Raw genomic sequence first — 17,234 nt, 5'->3', positions numbered from 1 at the left:
ACACAATGCATGCACACTTGTAAAATTGCAGTATGTGTATAATGGTTTTTCTAGAGTTTTTTCCAGGTTGCTGTGCAAGACCTAGGATTCTCTATGACCTCTTCATTCCAAGATTTTCTGACCACACACCTCAAAGTCCTTAGGGACCATTGCCCCCAATGCTGTGTGGAAGAGATGCATTTTGTACACGTTTTCTGCACCGAAACTGGAACACATTGCCCTTTCTAGCCATGGGGGGGGGGGGGGGACAATTCATTTTTTTTGTTTCAAACAAATTTTATTGAAAATGTAATAGTGCAAAATTACAAATATTCGTTTCCATCATACAAACATTCAAAAAGTCATGGAACATTCAGTGCATAATAGAGGAGACATCAGTATAACATAGGTAAGGGATTAGAAAAACGTTGCACGTAAAAACGGAACAGTACTTACAGGGTATCGCGCTTCTCCAACAAGTGGAGAAGGGAGTAAAACTTAACCTTTAAAGTGTCTGTTTATGAATCCCAAAGTAGAAAAGTATGCACCAGGTCTGGCTCTTGGAGCTACTGTCGGAAGGGGAGTTCCAGATGGCATATAAGTGTTGTGGTGTGTTCGCATGGGAAGTCCATAATGACAGCGTCAGATGCTACTGACTGTGCCCTCATATGCGAGGGCTCCAGCAATAGCCGGTTTACAGGCGGGTCCTTAACAGGTAGGACAATTCATTTTTAATGGCACCCCAAACACATCTCCCTCAAATGGAATGTGCTACGTTTGTGGCCACCAAACCTCATGGTACCGCAGTCTAAACCAGAAGGAGAGGGACCACACAGGAATGCATATGTGTGCAAATCCCCATTTTTCAGTGTGGACCAGCCCTCTGGCTTTCTGATTCTTCCCTCTTAAAATATCATTATGCTGCCACAGTTGCATAAGGGACAGAGACTATTACCACACAGAATACTCCTCCCAGTCCTGTCCTGTGTTAGCCCTTTTAGCTACATTTAGAAATCAAATAACGAGTGACTGATAAAAGAATAAAATATAAGGAGGATAAGGGAGAGCTAGAACCTCCCTGTTAAATGCTCTTTTCCTGTAAAGAAGAATAATAATTCCTACAGAGCACATCCTGTGAGCCAAGGATTAGGCATGATGACATATATTCAAGATACTCCTTTATCCCTTGGGAGGAACTAGTGGTGACTTTATCACACCCGCTGGGATATCTGCATGTGATTGATTGTTTTATTTGCCTGGATTTTTAAATACTACACTATGAGTTCCTCATTTGTCTCTCCCTTTTGCTGAGCCCACTGTTGAACATTCTGTTCATATGGTAACCCATTCTGGAATATTGGCACCTGATATTGATTCATTCCATGGGAATACTGTGATAAAGTGTATCTTGGGGTCAGAATAGCTGGTAAACAGCTTGAGAGTTGGGTGTGTACTTTTGGGTGTAAAGATTTTTCTATCTACACTGAAATATGGATTTTTGTTGATACACACGTATAAATGAACTTTTTGCACAAGAGCACTTCTCTTCTTTTGTCTGATGGACTTTACAGGATTATTTATTAATGTTTTTTAATACATTCATATGTACAGTTTTTTGAGATAGATATATTATATATATATATATATATATATATATATATATATATATATATATATATATACACACGCATACATACATATATATATATACATATATACACATTTCTTACTTGATTGCATGTAGTCACTTTATATTGATAGCACACCATGGTTTTCATTATTATCAATATGATGACAAATGGGTGATATGAAATACGGATAATGCAAAAGGTAACACAGATTTGCAAATATATATGCATGTATGTAGAAGTTTTCATTCGGGTTCAGAGTGTTTGCATAAAAAAAAAAAAAAGATATTTAGTTCTGCTTTAATGACAGCATTTGTAAGTTTATAAACCCCATCAGTTTGAGCATACCTCCCAACAGTCCCCGATTGGGTGGGACTGTCCCGCATTTATACCTCTCTCCCACTGTACAGGGACTTGTCCCACCTCAATTCATCTGTTAATTATATAGTAACTTCCAGTGTGAATATCAAGCACAGCCAGAGATTGGCCAGAAATCCAGCTAGGTGTGCTCTGTGCAGCTGCAACTGTCAATTCAAGCTGTGATGTTGTGGATGGGCGAGACTGCTACTCACACCCGCCCCTTTGTCAAACAATCAGCATATAAGGAAAAAGCCAGAGCCTACACATTGCTGACTGGCTTTTTTTTCAGCTATGTTAAAAGTACCAGCTCTCCCCCATGGCTCCTATAGCAGCCTCCCTGCTCTGCACTGAGAGCGGGGACAAGAGCTGGTCTGTGAGTGCAGCATGATTAAGGGGAGGAGGTGTGAGCTGTACTATTATCCTTATTTCCTTCCTGCTCAGGGAGGGGAGAATGGGAGCTGGAAATAAGAAGAGTGTGCACTGACTTAGTGCACTAAAAAAGAAAACAGACAGAGCCAGCTAAAGAAAAGTACTTTAACAAAGATAACCTTCTTGAAGACACTAGAGCTTTGTGGAAAGGGAGGGAAGAGCAGTTGTGGTGTGTGTGTGTGTTTTGTATGTGTGTGTTTTGTAGGTGTGTGTGTTTTGTATGTGTTTTGTCTGTGTGTAGGTTATAGCTGAAGAGAGGTGCAATAGTGAGATGTGAATAGATGAATGGACTCTGTACCTAGCACTCTCTTGAACCCTGTGCATAACTTACTCCAGAACCCTGCATTCTGTACGTAATGCACTCCAGAACCTGTCACTCTGTTTGTAACACACTCCAGAACCCTAGCACCCTGTGCATAACATACTCCGCAGCCCTTCATTTTGTACATAACACACTCCCGAACCCACCTTCCTGTACATAATACACTCCAGAACCCTGCACTCTGTATCTAGCACTCTCCTAAACTCTGTACTCATTAAGCCCCTCCCACTGTTAATTTTTGTGTCCACACCCACTTTTGCTGTGGTGCGTGTAGCACGCTGCCAGTCACTTCCTACCTTAAAGTGTTACTAAACCCACAACGGTAAAATCAGTTTGTATATGCAGCATACCATACTGGGCCTGGCTACTTTAATAATTGAGTCTCTGAGAAAGAGGTCTTACAATTAATCAATGAAATTACTAACAAAGCAATCCCGGAAGATCCCTGGATATGCTTGTTCCATGGGGTAGAGGGCTCTGTTAAGCAATACAGAGCATCTGTAATTTTCACTCTGATCAATGTAGCGAAAAGCTTCATACCCAAAAAATGGCAGAAACCTGATAGCCCAAAAATGCGAGACTGGATCCTCGGTATAAATGACATTTATAACTTGGAGAGTGTAAATCCAAGTAGGGAAGAAGTAGAGGGGAGAAATCAAAAGGATAAATGGTAAAGTTGGAAAGTGTTTAAAAAGACGTGGAGATATGTCGAGGTAGTGTGCCAATAATAGAAGGGATTAAGGATTGAAAGGAGTGAAAAGAAATGTAAACTAGACTGTTATTTAAGCCCCGGGACAGGGTGCGGGGGGAGGTAGACGGGGAAATGCGGATATATGAAAAATGTCATGTAATCTTGAAAGATGTAAGTGTATATATGGCAGATTCTGTAAGATGATTTTTTTTATTATAAAAAAAAAAAAAATGTCTTTGAGAATATGCAATCTGAAAGTAATAGCTATATAAAGTTACATTTTAAAAAAAAATGTATCATTCACTTACCATCTTCATTCACTCTTTCACTAAACTGTAGAGCAGTATGGAGTAGGACTGTTTCAATATACAAAAGACAAAATACTAACAGTAATTGTATAGTAATCACAAACAACGCTCTAGCCGAATTACCTCTTGCTGGGCGTATTGAAAAAGCTATTCCTTTTTCAGTTATGACTGGCTTCCAGCTAAATTCGGCTGGGTGATTTCTGCGATTGTATAATCTTATGGACGATCTAAATCCTGTCTCAGCTAAAAAGTCATTGTTCGGTTTCAGAATCAGCTCGTGAGATGACAGCTCAAGGGCAACAGGAACTGTTTTTGCTGTCACAAGGATGTGACCAGCATGTTTGCTGTTTACAGTGTAGGTAATTGACCTGTAAAAAGTATTCAGAAAATTTATGTTTTAATACTCTTATAGTTGTTTGGGTTAACAGTGATATAATACCCAGCAAAAATAGCACAATGAGTCAGATGCAAATAACATACCACACTATTTAATGTCTGATCATTCAAAGAAACAGCCTGCTCACACATATATATCTCTATTACTTTCTAGTGCTTGTGATCTTAGCTATAGCTTCAGGGTCACAAAGAATTGCATCTGGGAACCATGTTAGCTCATAAAGGTGGCTGATGAAAGAATATGTTTAAAGAGTCTATCTATTAATAATGAGGGCATAAAGTCCTGGTGAGCCTGCAGTACTAAATAAAATGCTGACAGTAACCAAAAGGTTATTCCCTTAAGTACAATAACTTTAAAGACGTTAACTGCTTGACTTCCATATAGTTAAAGTAAGTTTGTGACTTACAGCCGGTATATATAAAAATATATATATATATATATATATATATATATATATATATATGCCAGCTGTAAGTCACAAACTTACTTTAACTATATGGAAGTCAAGCAGTTAGCGTCATATATATATATATATATATATATATATATATATATATATATATACTGTATTTTCAATAATATTTAAAAGAACTTCAACAATATAATTATGGTGTGTATATACAGTGGTGTGAAAAAGTGTTTGCCCCCTTCCTCATTTCCTGTTCCTTTGCATGTTTGTCACACTTAAGTGTTTCGGAACATCAAACCAATTTAAACAATAGTCAAGGACAACACAAGTAAACACAAAATGCAATTTGTAAATGAAGGTGTTTATTATTAAAGGTGAAAAAAAATCCAAACCATCATGGCCCTGTGTGAAAAAGTGATTGCCCCCCTTGTTAAAACATACTATAACTGTGGTTGTCCACACCTGAGTTCAATTTCTCTAGCCACACCCAGGCCTGATTATTGCCACACCTGTTCACAATCAAGGCATCACTTAAATAGGAGCTGCTTGACACAGTAAGGTCCACCAGAAGATTCTTAAAAGCTACACATCATGCCGAGACCCAAAGAAATTCAGGAACAATTGAGAAAGAAAGTAATTGAGATCTATTAGTCTGGAAAGGGTTATAAAGCCATTTCCAAAGCTTTGGGAATCCAGCGAACCACAGTGAGAGCCATTATCCACAAATGGCAAAGACATGGAACAGTGGTGAACCTTCCCAGGAGTGGCCGGGAGCCCAAAATTACCCCAAGAGCGCAGCGACGACTCATCCAAGAGGTCACAAAAGACCCCACAACAACGTCCAAGGAACTGCAGGCCTCACTTGCCTCAGTTAAGGTCAGCGTTCATGCCTCCACCATCAGGAAAAGACTGGGCAAAAACGGCCTGCATGGCAGAGTTCCAAGGAGAAAACCACTGCTGAGCAAAAAGAACATCAAAGCTCGTCTCAATTTCTCCACAACACATCTTGATGATCCCCAAGACTTTTGGGACAACATTCTGTGGACCGATGAGACAAAAGTGGAACTCTTTGGAAGGTGTGTGTCCAAGTATATCTGGCGTAGAAGGAACACTGCATTTCATAAAAAGAACATTATACCAACAGTAAAATATGGTGGTGGTAGTGTGATGGTCTGGGGCTGTTTTGCTGCTTCAGGACCTGGAAGACTTGCCGTGATAAAAGGAACTATGAATTCTGCTGTCTACCAAGAGATCCTGAAGGAGAATGTCCGACCATCTGTTCGTGTACTCAAGCTGAAACGAACTTGGGTTCTGCCGCATGACAATGATCCTAAACACACCAGCAAGTCCACCACCGAATGGCTGAAGAAAAACAAAATGAAGACTTTGGAGTGGCCTAGCCAAAGTCCTGACCTGAATCCTATTGAGATGTTGTGGTATGACCTTAAAAAGGCCGTTCATGCTCGAAAACCCTCTAATGTAACTGAATTAGGACAATTCTGCAAAGATGAGTGGGCCAAAATTCCTCCAGGACGCTGTAAAAGCCTCATTGCACATTATCGCAAACGCTTGGTTGCAGTTGTTGCTGCTAAGGGTGGCCCAACCAGTTATTAGGTTTAGGGGGCAATCACTTTTTCACACAGGGCCATGATGGTTTGGATTTTTTTTTCACCTTTAATAATAAACACCTTCATTTACAAATTGCATTTTGTGTCTACTTGTGTTGTCCTTGACTATTGTTTAAATTGGTTTGATGTTCCGAAACACTTAAGTGTGACAAACATGCAAAGGAACAGGAAATGAGGAAGGGGCAAACACTTTTTCACACCACTGTATATATATATATATATATATATATATATATATATATATATATATATATATATATATATATATATAGTGGTAGTACGGTACCCCACCAGCGGAAGGATGCAGGGTTCTCAACCAGGCAGGGTGAGGGGCTCCAGGTTTTCAGTTTCCTCATCGTTTTCAAAAATCCAGTTGGGGACCTGGAGCCCGGAGATTCCATAGTGTTATGGGTGGGACGGAATCTCCAATCCTGGGACCGGGATTTGGGAACAGCCAGAAGTCTGGCTGGTTGATTGCACAGGTGGGTCCTGGGCTTATAACAGAGCCAAGACCAGGGTTCTGGGCTCCACCCTCCCGAGGAGTCCAGGCAAGCAAGGGAGAAGCATGCATGTCCGCATGGTATAGCCAGAGGGCCCAAAGCTGTGGGCTGAGCAGCAAAGAAGATAAAAAGGAGGTACAGTAGTTGTACGACATCTCTGTTATAGGGATAAGAGGGCTGAAGTGTAAGCCTGAATGGCGGTATTGCTGAGGAGAGCCAGGTGGCTTGGTATTCTTCTGTTTATTCGTTTGTTGCTGCTGTGAAGCTGAACCCTCCTGTTATGGGACTTGTTTTCTTTTACTTTTAATAAACGTGGGCCAACAAGCCCTTAAATGGCATAACTGGCGTGGACTCTGCTCACTGGTGTGCTCTACACAGAGGCTAAATAACCCCCAAATATCACAATATATATATTTTTTTTTATTTATTTATTTAGAGTATCATACGTTTTTGGGGTTTCTTCATTAATAATTGGTCAATACAATAATAAAAAATATTGTCAACATAACATGGTGGTTTGAGAGACAGTGCACTTGGAAGCCTGTCCCTCACTGATAAGAGTAGTAAGAGTAGGGAGAGTAATGCCCCGTACACACGATCTGACTTTCCGACAACAAAACCGTGGATTTTTGTTCGAAGGATGTTGGCTCCAACTTGTCTTGCATACACACGGTCACACAAATGTTGGCCAATAAATTAGTAGTGACGTACAAGACGTGTATGATATCTCCATTACAAACGCTAGTTTTACAAGACAGAGAGCTTCCGGCTCGTACTTGATTCCGAGCATGCGTGGACTTTTGTCTGATAGACTTGTGTACACACGATCAGAAAGTCAGACAACAAACATTTGTTGGCGGAAAATTTGAGAACTTGCTAGCCAACATTTGTTGGTGGAAAGTCCGACAACAAATGTTCGATGGAGCATGCAAACACATCGGAATTTCCGCCAACAAGCTCACATCCAACATTTGTTGTCGGAAAATATGATCGTGTGTAGGGAGCATATGGTGAAATATGTTGATTAGGGATGGTCCCGATGTTCCAGTCGAATGGATGTTCGTGTGTTTGCTGAACACACAAAGAATTGGGGTGTTCGTTGGGCTGCATAGGGCCCCATAATGCACTGCGTTCTCACAGTGCATTGGTTGCTGATTGGCCAAAGCATGCACCTGACCTGTATGCTTTGGCCAATCAGGGCGCAGTGTATGCTGGTTGTTAAGGAGAGGAGCCATGGACTATTCTGCATAAACTCTAATGATCTAGGTTGGGGATGTAGAAAAGACAGCTCAACAGTGTATATGTGTTGAGGTAAAGATTGGTGCTGCCAGTATTCTCTAAGATTGTTCCCTGTTCTCATCCTGGTTTGTATGGTGGACTGTAAGTAGAGAAGTCATGTCATCAAAGCTACAATTTACAACCTGATGTGTCCTTGTTGTGGCCAGACATATATCTCATTGGGAAATAATCTTAAAAAAAACACATCTGTTTGTCCATGGTCAACATAAAGGGAAGGAAGGGCTACTTTACCATCTATCCAAAGAGATCAAATCATTGGACTCTAATAGATCAACATATAGTACAGCTAGCTTTAAGGTACACTTTAACACCAATGTATTTAGTATTAATCCATAAAAACGTCCAGGGTGTGCACGAGTCTTTAGACCCCTTTCACACCACGCCACCCATAGCGTCGGCGGTAACTATTTTTAGCAGCGTTTTACCGTTGGATTTGCGGCGCATTTCGGCCGCTAGCGGGCGCTTTTACCCCCCACTAGCAGCTGAGAAAGGGTTAAAACCGCCGGCAATACTCCACAATAGTGGCGTTTTGCCAACGGTATTACAACACTGCCCCATTGATTTCAATGGGGAGCATCGGTGGCGGAGCGGTAAACACACCGCTCCTTCACCGCTCCAAAGAAGCTGCCGGCAGGACTTTTCCTGACGTCCTGCCAGCGCACCGCTGCAGTGTGAAAGCCCTCGGGCTTTAACACTACAGACAATGGCTCAGCTGTTTTAGGGCGGATTGCAGGCACTATTTCTAATGCGATAGCGCCTGCAAAACACCCTTGGTGTGAAAGGGGTCTTAGTGACGTTTATAAACCAGGCGCCTACAAGAGATCCTGCCAATGATTATTCTGATTAAAAAATAAATAAATACATTAATTCATTCTTACTTCTTAAATTTCCCTAGCGAGTTTGTTTCAAAGACAACAGGAATGTCAGTCTTTGACATAGGTGGCACAACATGAGAAAGGGGGCTAGTTTGCTGCAGCTCATCACAGTCAATCTCCACCTGAACCCAGATGTACATGGGAAGACTATTTATGATGTTCAGTTCTTTAATAGACGTGGATCGTACACAGACTTCACCAAAATCTATTGTGGAAGGACCTGCGAAATGTAAAGGAAAATGTTACAAACGTCAAAAGACAAACAATTGAATTTTGTTAAGTTTTGTTTAATTTTGTATTTATCTGGAAAAAAGGCAACCTGTCAAAGTAGTTCATGCAATTATACCAATTTACAGACATCATATGGTGATTTACAGAATTCAGTTGGTTTCCATTAATAATAATGTTTTCTTGTATATGAATTACTACACATTTCCTCCTGAGGAAGATTGAAATGTGTTGAGGCTTAATATCTACTGTGATTCTCTACTGGGCCTCCATCATGTAACATTCATCTCATATGACGTTATGTTATTTTATTCAATTTGTATCTGTACTGATTTGTTGATTAATCAGTGGATCAGTGATGTTTATATCATTTTTTCCGTGTAATAGTGTTTGATGGATGGCTGTACCCATTAGTGATCTACAGAGTTACAGTGAGACTTTCATTATATTCTGTTTACGTATTGTGAGATCATTACCGGTCCATCTTTGACCCAACACTTCATTATGAGCCGTTGCATTATTTTTAAGCATTTTTTATGGTGCAATAAAATTTGTAAAACATCTTTTATAATTATTTTTTCTTGCGTCTTTCTGGGTGACTAAAAGTCTTCTATATTTATTCTAAAAAAAAAGTTTATTTGGTTTCTTTGGCACATTTAGTTGAAACATGTATTATTTCTGTCCAATTTACAGTCATGGCAATTTTTTATTTATCTGTTTTGTATTATATAGTTCATATTTGAAGATACTGTAGAAGAATGCTTTTACAGGTTTATATCTATATTTCAGCTCTTACCTACAACTACTTGATGAAGTTGCTGAGGTGTCAGTTCCAAGCTGCAGTCTTCCTTCTCGGATACAGTGCATGGCATTGCATTAAGTCCCTCATTAATCTAAAGCAGAGAGCACAATGTATTATTATGATAAAATAATAGCATAAAATGCAAAGTAAGGTTTGCATATGAAGCCAAAGTTTTCAATTCAGGTGGTGCCTCAGGTTTCAAGTACTGCCTAAAGGCCATAGTAATATGCAATATATTAATCTTGATGGTGTCTTGTAAGTTGTTTTAAAAGTTGACTTATATCCATTTAAGAATTGTTTTTAAAGTATAGTTACAAAGCATAACACACATGAGTTGGTTTAAACAGGCCCTATATCAATGACCTGAACATATATTTGTTAAATATGTTATATACATCTGAAAATATTTCAAAGCTGTTCTAAAAAATTCTGCGCATGAGCACAAGCTCCCACCCCCTGTCATTCAACTATCAAATGACAGAATGACAGAGGCAGGGCTTAGCGTTGAGAGGGAATGGGGCTTAAAGCTTTTGTAAACCCATAAACAAAAAACTAATATAATTCAGCCTACCCATCCTCAGATGTCATGGCTGCATTTGTTTTCTTTTTCAGTTTTTTTTTTTTTCATTGTTTCCACCTTGTGATTCTGTCAGTAACACACTTCCTGGCCTAAGGCGATATTTACTTACTGTACTGTAGCCCAGGAGAAGCAGTGTTGTCACACTAACACAAGACTACAGAAACTTCTCTCTCTCACCTTCTCTATAATAGTGGGGAATGGTTCTGAAGTCTGCTGAAACAACTGAGAATAATATAAATGGTAAAGTTGGGTACACACAGATTGAAATTAGGCTGGTTCAACAGAGACCGACCAAATTTTAATCTGTGTGTTGTCCTCCCAGTTAGACAGAAGTCAAATGGTAGATCTACAGTACCTCTGTCAAACGGTACTCCTGGAAAACTCAAACTCAATCAGCTTCAGCGTTGATCAGTGTATTTTGACAGTGGAAGAATCCCATTGTCAGAACACAATAGCACACCTGGATTGTGTGGATTGGAGAACCGATTCTTTTTTTTTTAATTCATCCCACCGGCTGAACCAAAAAAAATATAAAATAAGTGTGTATACCCAGCTAAAGACTGAAACACAGGCACAGGAAGTTATCAGCTGGCTGATAATATTTTTAGCAAGATCAATTGAATCAGTTATTGAATGGTTAAAAAAAAAACACTTTCAATGGTATATTTAACAGACCAAAGGGGACCAAAAAAGTGTATTGGTAAAGTTTACTTAACTATCATTCCATTTTCTGTGCATAGCCTCATCCAAGCAATTTCACAATGACGCAGAGATCAGTTTGAAGGCTTACACAGGTATTTGTAAGCACCACATGGTACTAGCACTTCAAGGTATAAGATACTTACTTCTTTGGTCACAGATCTTGATTCTGCAAATGCCAGCTGGCGAGTTGTCAACATACGACCTTTGGTTACAGGAGCAGTTTTTGGCTTTTTCTGCTCGTTAAAACATTCAGCAACTGAGTAAGTGGGTGGCTGTAGACCTGCTGCGGGTGTAATCCCAATTTCTATATCATTGTTTGTTTCTTGAAACTCTCTATGAGAAAATAAGTTAGAATAGCAAAACATAAGATAATAAACTTAAATGTAACATACAAAGACATGGAGTGGAAAACATGTAATACACTATTGATTAAGATATAGCATATGGTTGATTACAAAGACAATATACCTGTCTTTCTTCTCTTTAAGGCGTAGCTCCCTCCTGTCTTTTATATAATTGGTATAATAGTCCTTATGGGTTTGCTTTATTGTTTCTTCTTCTTCTGTGTATGCATAATCAGGATCTACATAGTTATATCTTTCCATTTTGGTAAAAATAGTCCTATTATTAGATAAAAAAATGTATTTTATTATTTTATATTTCATGCTGTAAGTCATGTAAAATATATGCTACAAAGAATATACATCAAGTATCTTAAACACAATAATCAAAAAGGTTCTAAAGTGATTTGCTAAGATCATTGGCAGTGGTTCGTGTCTCCACAGGGCATAATGAAGGTGTCACACATTTGCAGGTGGATTACACAGTTATTTACTTAACATAAATTACGGACACCATTATTTGGTTGTATCAGCTGGATGAATCTTGAAATTCTAGTGGAAAATATCACCATTTCTAGAGAGCTTTAAGAAGCCAGTATATGTTATTGCACCAAGAACAATGCAAAATATAACTGTTGATTTGAGAAGAGAAGGAGTTTAAAACCCAAATTAACTCTCTCTTAATCTCTCTTAAAAAAATTGTATCTCAATGGCAGGTGCTAGAAATCTATTAGTTATAAGTGCTATACTATTAGGTTCTTTATAACAATGAAAGCCCAAGTGTTCCTCTTTCCCAGGCTGCAGGCTTCACAAAGGGTCTGCTGCCTTCTATGTAAGTTCTATGTTCCCCCATTGCGTTATAACTAGCGCTGCACAATCAAAAGGGAACATGAGCATTACTGATTAGAGAACTCCAGCTGTCATTTGCAGAGGCATATCACACCTTGGCTGAGAGATTGCTACAACCAAAGTTTATCAAGACCTGGATTTGAACCTGGAACCTCTGCTCTGTCAGGCAAAGTATTTTCTTGCTGAGCTACCTAGATTGTTGGACAGTTCCTTGGAAAATTCCTTGAAGGATCCTGTCTTGAACCCTGAACTCTTTGCTCCTCCTATGAACTTCCTGATTTAAGCCACGTCTCTGCACTTCCTGTTTGCTAGATTATTGTACTCTCTCCAGCCAGTATCCCACTCCTATCTTCCCTGCTGCCGTACATATTTTGCTACAACTCGTTATTGACCCTGAAAGCCCAAGACTGCTGACATTCATTAAAAATTAAACATCACCAGAACCACAAAGATAAAGCATTCTTTCAAAACCCAAAGATGTTTTTTAATCTAAAATACTACTGGCACACAAACCAGAAGATTAACCACTATGAGTTCAGGACATCATGGCCCCACTCCCTGAGAGAGTCAGCTACTCATCTTTATTCACAATGATTGTCAAGTGGGGAGAATGGAGCCCAGAGTTAAAAAGTTTATACAAAAGCAAAAAAAAAAAAAAAAAAAAAAATTTGCAAAAGGGGCATGATCTAGTAATAATCATTCCGTGTAGTGGGGGAGCTAATGGAGCGGTGACAAGCATTAATCAAGAGTGCCCAACTATGATTGCTCTTTCCATCTAGCTCTGCCATTCATAGAAGCCATGCTACAGCTTCTCTAAATGAGACAAGATCTATGAATGGAGGGGGTGGATGATTGAAAGGCTTGCCCCCCCCCATTCATAGATCCCGTTTAATTTTATTTATGGTCGTAGTATGGCTTCAATGAATGAGGGGGCTGCGCCAAAAGGGGCGATGAGTGCCTGTTACAGCTCCCTCAGCACTATTAACCTCCACTGTACTGGATACTAACATTTATAGGTAAAGTTGATCCCGGGAACAACCGATTGCCTCTTGGGGGATTGGGAAGGATTTTTTCCCCCTGCTGGAGCAAATTGGTTCATGCTTTGCTAGGTTTCTTTTGCATTCCTCTGGATCAACTGGGTGTAGGATTGTGTATATGGGATTGTAAAAAAAAAAAATTGATTTTTTTCCCCTCTTTTTATTGGTTGAACTAGATGGACTTTTTTCAACCTGACTAAGTAACTGTTCATGCATCCCTTCTGCAGTTATATAGTTTTGCTCAATCCCTCTAGCTGTTATTTTGGCTAGACAGCTTAAACAGTATGTAAATGAGGAGAAAAATATGAATTAAGGCATGTGAAATAGGAAAGAAGAAAGAATTCATATACGGTATACTATTGATAAATGTGTATTAATGGATGCAGTGATACATTTATCAGAATACAACATTTTTTCAGTAGTTGTCCTGTAATGTGAATGATGATGACTGATAAACATTTTTTTTAGCAACCTGAAAATAAAGCAGAGCCTAGGATTTGTCAAAGGGAATTAAAAACCATGGTTATTATGAGAAGTACAGAATGTACAGGTTACAGCATAAAACCTATAACGTAACACTAATAAATGTTGCACTAATAAGCAACCAGTGGCTATTTTAAAAATCATGAAAGGATTCATCACGCTAAAGAAATTATCACCTTTTAAATCTTAATAACTGTTCCTTAGCTATAGTGCCATAACATTCTTTGCAATAACATTGTTTTTGATTCTACACAGTTGAATAAACCTACAGTACCTGTATTGTGCTTTGCGGTCACTAGGTCTTATGCTTGCTGCTCGATCATTTGGAAATGCCACTTGCACGTCTTTGTAAACACCACTTGTTTTCTGGTGATCGTGTATGTGTGTTTTAGCTGCATTCAAAGTGGCCATGCGTGAGGATTCTGTTACTATTGTAGATTCTTGGGGTGCTGCTTGCACGAACTGTCCAACTGGGTTAGTAATCAAAGGAGTAATACCTGCAATAAAAAAATGCTAAATACTGAGGCTATGTTTGCTGACCTGCAGTAAGCAATGAATGTATTGCAATGTTTAAAGAAAAGGAATCAGTACTTTTGGTAGTTAAGACCTGAATGAAAGATGAAGCCATTGCACACTTCCCATGATGTTGATGCCCGCCTTCCCACACATGGGGTCTCTGTTCACGGTTTTGTTTATGTAGCGGCTTCTGATGAGCTCTGTGCATGTGCTTCAGGAATCCAGGGTTGGATTTCCATCATTACAGCCTGTAGGCACACAGCCATCGACACCCATTGTAATACCTCCCTGCTAAGACTACCTGTCCAATCAGAACATTTTCATGTTTTATTAGTTCTGGCTTAGAATTTTGAGATGCTACATGTGAAAAATTATTTGAGATGGCTGTATTGCTACTGAAGATGGGAAAAGTGTGGCTAATACCTACAAAGGAAAAGGCCATCTCTTTACCTCTGCTGCCTACTGTACCTAAAATACAGTCCTGCCACCCACACAACTGGTAGGGTTGGACTGCTGTAAAAGCAGCAATCCTTATAAACCTGTTTCAAGCTGGAATATTACTGTGTGCACCAAGGTTGAGTCTTCCTTGACACCATAGCTAACAAATATATGGGAGCTGATTTAATAAAGGCAAATAGGCTGTTCACTTTGTAAGGAAAGTTGCACTTTGGAAGGAAATTTTCTCAAGAGCTTAGTGAAAATGGTGAAATGTCACTTTGCAAAGAATACACAATCATGTGGGAAAAACAGGTTATTTGTTTGTACATGATTGGATGATGAAAGCCAGCAAAGCTTCAACTGAATTACTAAGCGCTAGGGAAAATTGCAAAGTGCAACTTCTTTTTCTTTTCTTTTTTTTAAATCGTTATTTATGAGCATATAGAAAAAATAATGATACAGCCTGAGAAACAACAGACTCCAGCACAATTCAAATGACAGATGTGAAAAGGCAATCCCATTGAGATAACACCTAGGCAACAGGAAATAGCTTATAAAACCCCAAAACATGGTACATAATATAACATCACTGGTAACCAAGTAGTGTAGAAGGTTATCAAAAAAGGGAAAAAAAAAAAATGGTAATGAAGACCCAAATAAGGATCCAATGCTTGAGCCTCCTGGGTCCATAACAGACTGAGAAGTATGGAGCCTGAGCAGGAAGAAAAGCAAGATAAAAAAAAGAGAAGAGAGACAAGAAATTATGAAGGAAAAGAACATGAAATCCTTTACCACCTGAGGTGGTAGGAAAAATAACACATGGAACATTGAAAACATTGCAATTATTCCCCCATGAAGTATCATGAAGTCTGTGAGAAAAAGAATATGGTGTGCATATCATAATTCACATCCGAAAGAAAACTTACATCATTAGCGGTTTATATTTGTCAAAGAGGTAGTGAAATGAATCCACATTGCCCAAGTCTCATAAAACTGGGAATATTTATTGATTCATTGATACTGCCACTCCTCTGCTGATTGGATTTCCTGTACCCTAAGGAGCCACTCTCTCACTGTGGGAACTCCAAAGGATTTCCAATGCCAGGGTATCAGATTCTTGCCAGCATTAAGGAGGTGGGGTATCACTGACCAGGTAAATTTACCAATTGACAAATGAGTAGCATGGAATAATAGCAGAAGACTATTATCATCTATTTGATGTTGTATGGCCTCTGCTAAAATGTTCAGGACCTCCAGCCAAAATGATTTAATGCGGGGGGGAGGGGGTCCCACCAAATATGTAGGAGTGTTCCCCCTTGTCCACATCCTCTCCAGCAATGTGAAGACACCTAGGGATCGATGCGGGACAACTTGTCCGGGACCCTATACCACCCTTGTTAGGAATTTAAAACAAGAGTCCTGCATCCTGGAGCAGACAGAGGATGTATGGGTCAGTTTAGTAATTATAGCAATTTGGTTGCCTGAGATAATAATATGGGATGGTCTTGGCTGAAAATTCAAGTACTAGCTGGTAAAGTTGAGATAACAGTCTAGTTGGTCTTTCCATTGACATAAACAAAGCCTCAAAGGGGGTGAGAGAATCCTTAGACTGTATTGTGCCTCTCAGCCCCATAAAGAAATCCCGCAGCTGCAGGTGCCTTCAAAAATTGAAAGGACTAATGCCCCATTCTTCCCTCAGAGGTGACAGAGATTTCAGCTCAATACCAGCCAAAAACTGGAAGCACTTGACCTCCACGGAACCCCCCCCCCCCCCCAAGGGCCAAAGAAGCCCCAATATTCTTCTAAGGTGAACCAGGGAAAACCCCTCTATGGTGTAACAGGGGAAGAGAATGGGGCCGGTTTGTGTGTCCTATTTATCCTATGCCAGATGGCCAAAGATGAATGGGACAATGGAGACGTGGAATCTGCCAGTCCCCTATACATATGATCCAACCACGGAGCATGAGCCAGATTCTGATCCAATAACACTTTCTCAAGAGGTACCCAAAGTTTGTCCTGGACATGTAGGTTCCAATTAACAATGAGCATCAAGGCATTAGCCTTATAGTAGCAGAAAAGGTCGGCAGTCCTAGGCCTCCAGTATGTTTAGTGTGGCAATAGAGTAGATAAGATAAACGGGAAGGTTTACCCTGCCATACAAAGCCTGAAAATGCACAACGTACCAAGTGAAAATAGGACTTGGGTTTCCTCACCAGGAGCATTTGGAAAAAATATAAAAATTTAGGAAGCATTATCATCTTCAATATACTTATTCAACCCAGCTAAGTGAATTGAGTCTTATCCCAGGACTCAAGTTCTTCCCGCACTGCCCTCAAAAGCGGAGGGAAATTAGCAGAATAAAGGTCCCTAGGGATGACCATCAGTTTAATGCCTAAATAGGTAAGCTGAGTCGATTGCCACTGGAAAGGAAAA

At 39.6% G+C, this 17,234-nt stretch overlaps 1 protein-coding gene across 2 annotated transcripts in view; it reads right to left on the bottom strand.

The window, feature by feature from the left end:
- CFAP47 (cilia and flagella associated protein 47) overlaps window positions 1–17,234 on the bottom strand; it is a 681,345-nt gene that overhangs the window by 567,430 nt on the left and 96,681 nt on the right. For both annotated transcript variants that reach the window (XM_077482554.1, XM_077482555.1), the window contains exons 11-16: window positions 14,122–14,344; window positions 11,606–11,758; window positions 11,281–11,470; window positions 9,850–9,946; window positions 8,829–9,045; window positions 3,841–4,085 (exon numbers count right to left, since the gene is read on the bottom strand). In XM_077482554.1, coding sequence (XP_077338680.1) covers window positions 3,841–4,085; window positions 8,829–9,045; window positions 9,850–9,946; window positions 11,281–11,470; window positions 11,606–11,758; window positions 14,122–14,344 — 1,125 coding nt within the window. The remainder of the gene's footprint in view (window positions 1–3,840; window positions 4,086–8,828; window positions 9,046–9,849; window positions 9,947–11,280; window positions 11,471–11,605; window positions 11,759–14,121; window positions 14,345–17,234) is intronic.

This window comes from Lithobates pipiens, unplaced genomic scaffold (assembly GCF_037356315.1).
Source record: "Lithobates pipiens isolate NorthernLeopardFrog02 unplaced genomic scaffold, aLitPip1_a1.2 Scaffold_16, whole genome shotgun sequence".
NCBI lineage: Eukaryota > Metazoa > Chordata > Amphibia > Anura > Ranidae > Lithobates > Lithobates pipiens.
This window is presented reverse-complemented; position numbering and strand designations above follow the sequence as displayed.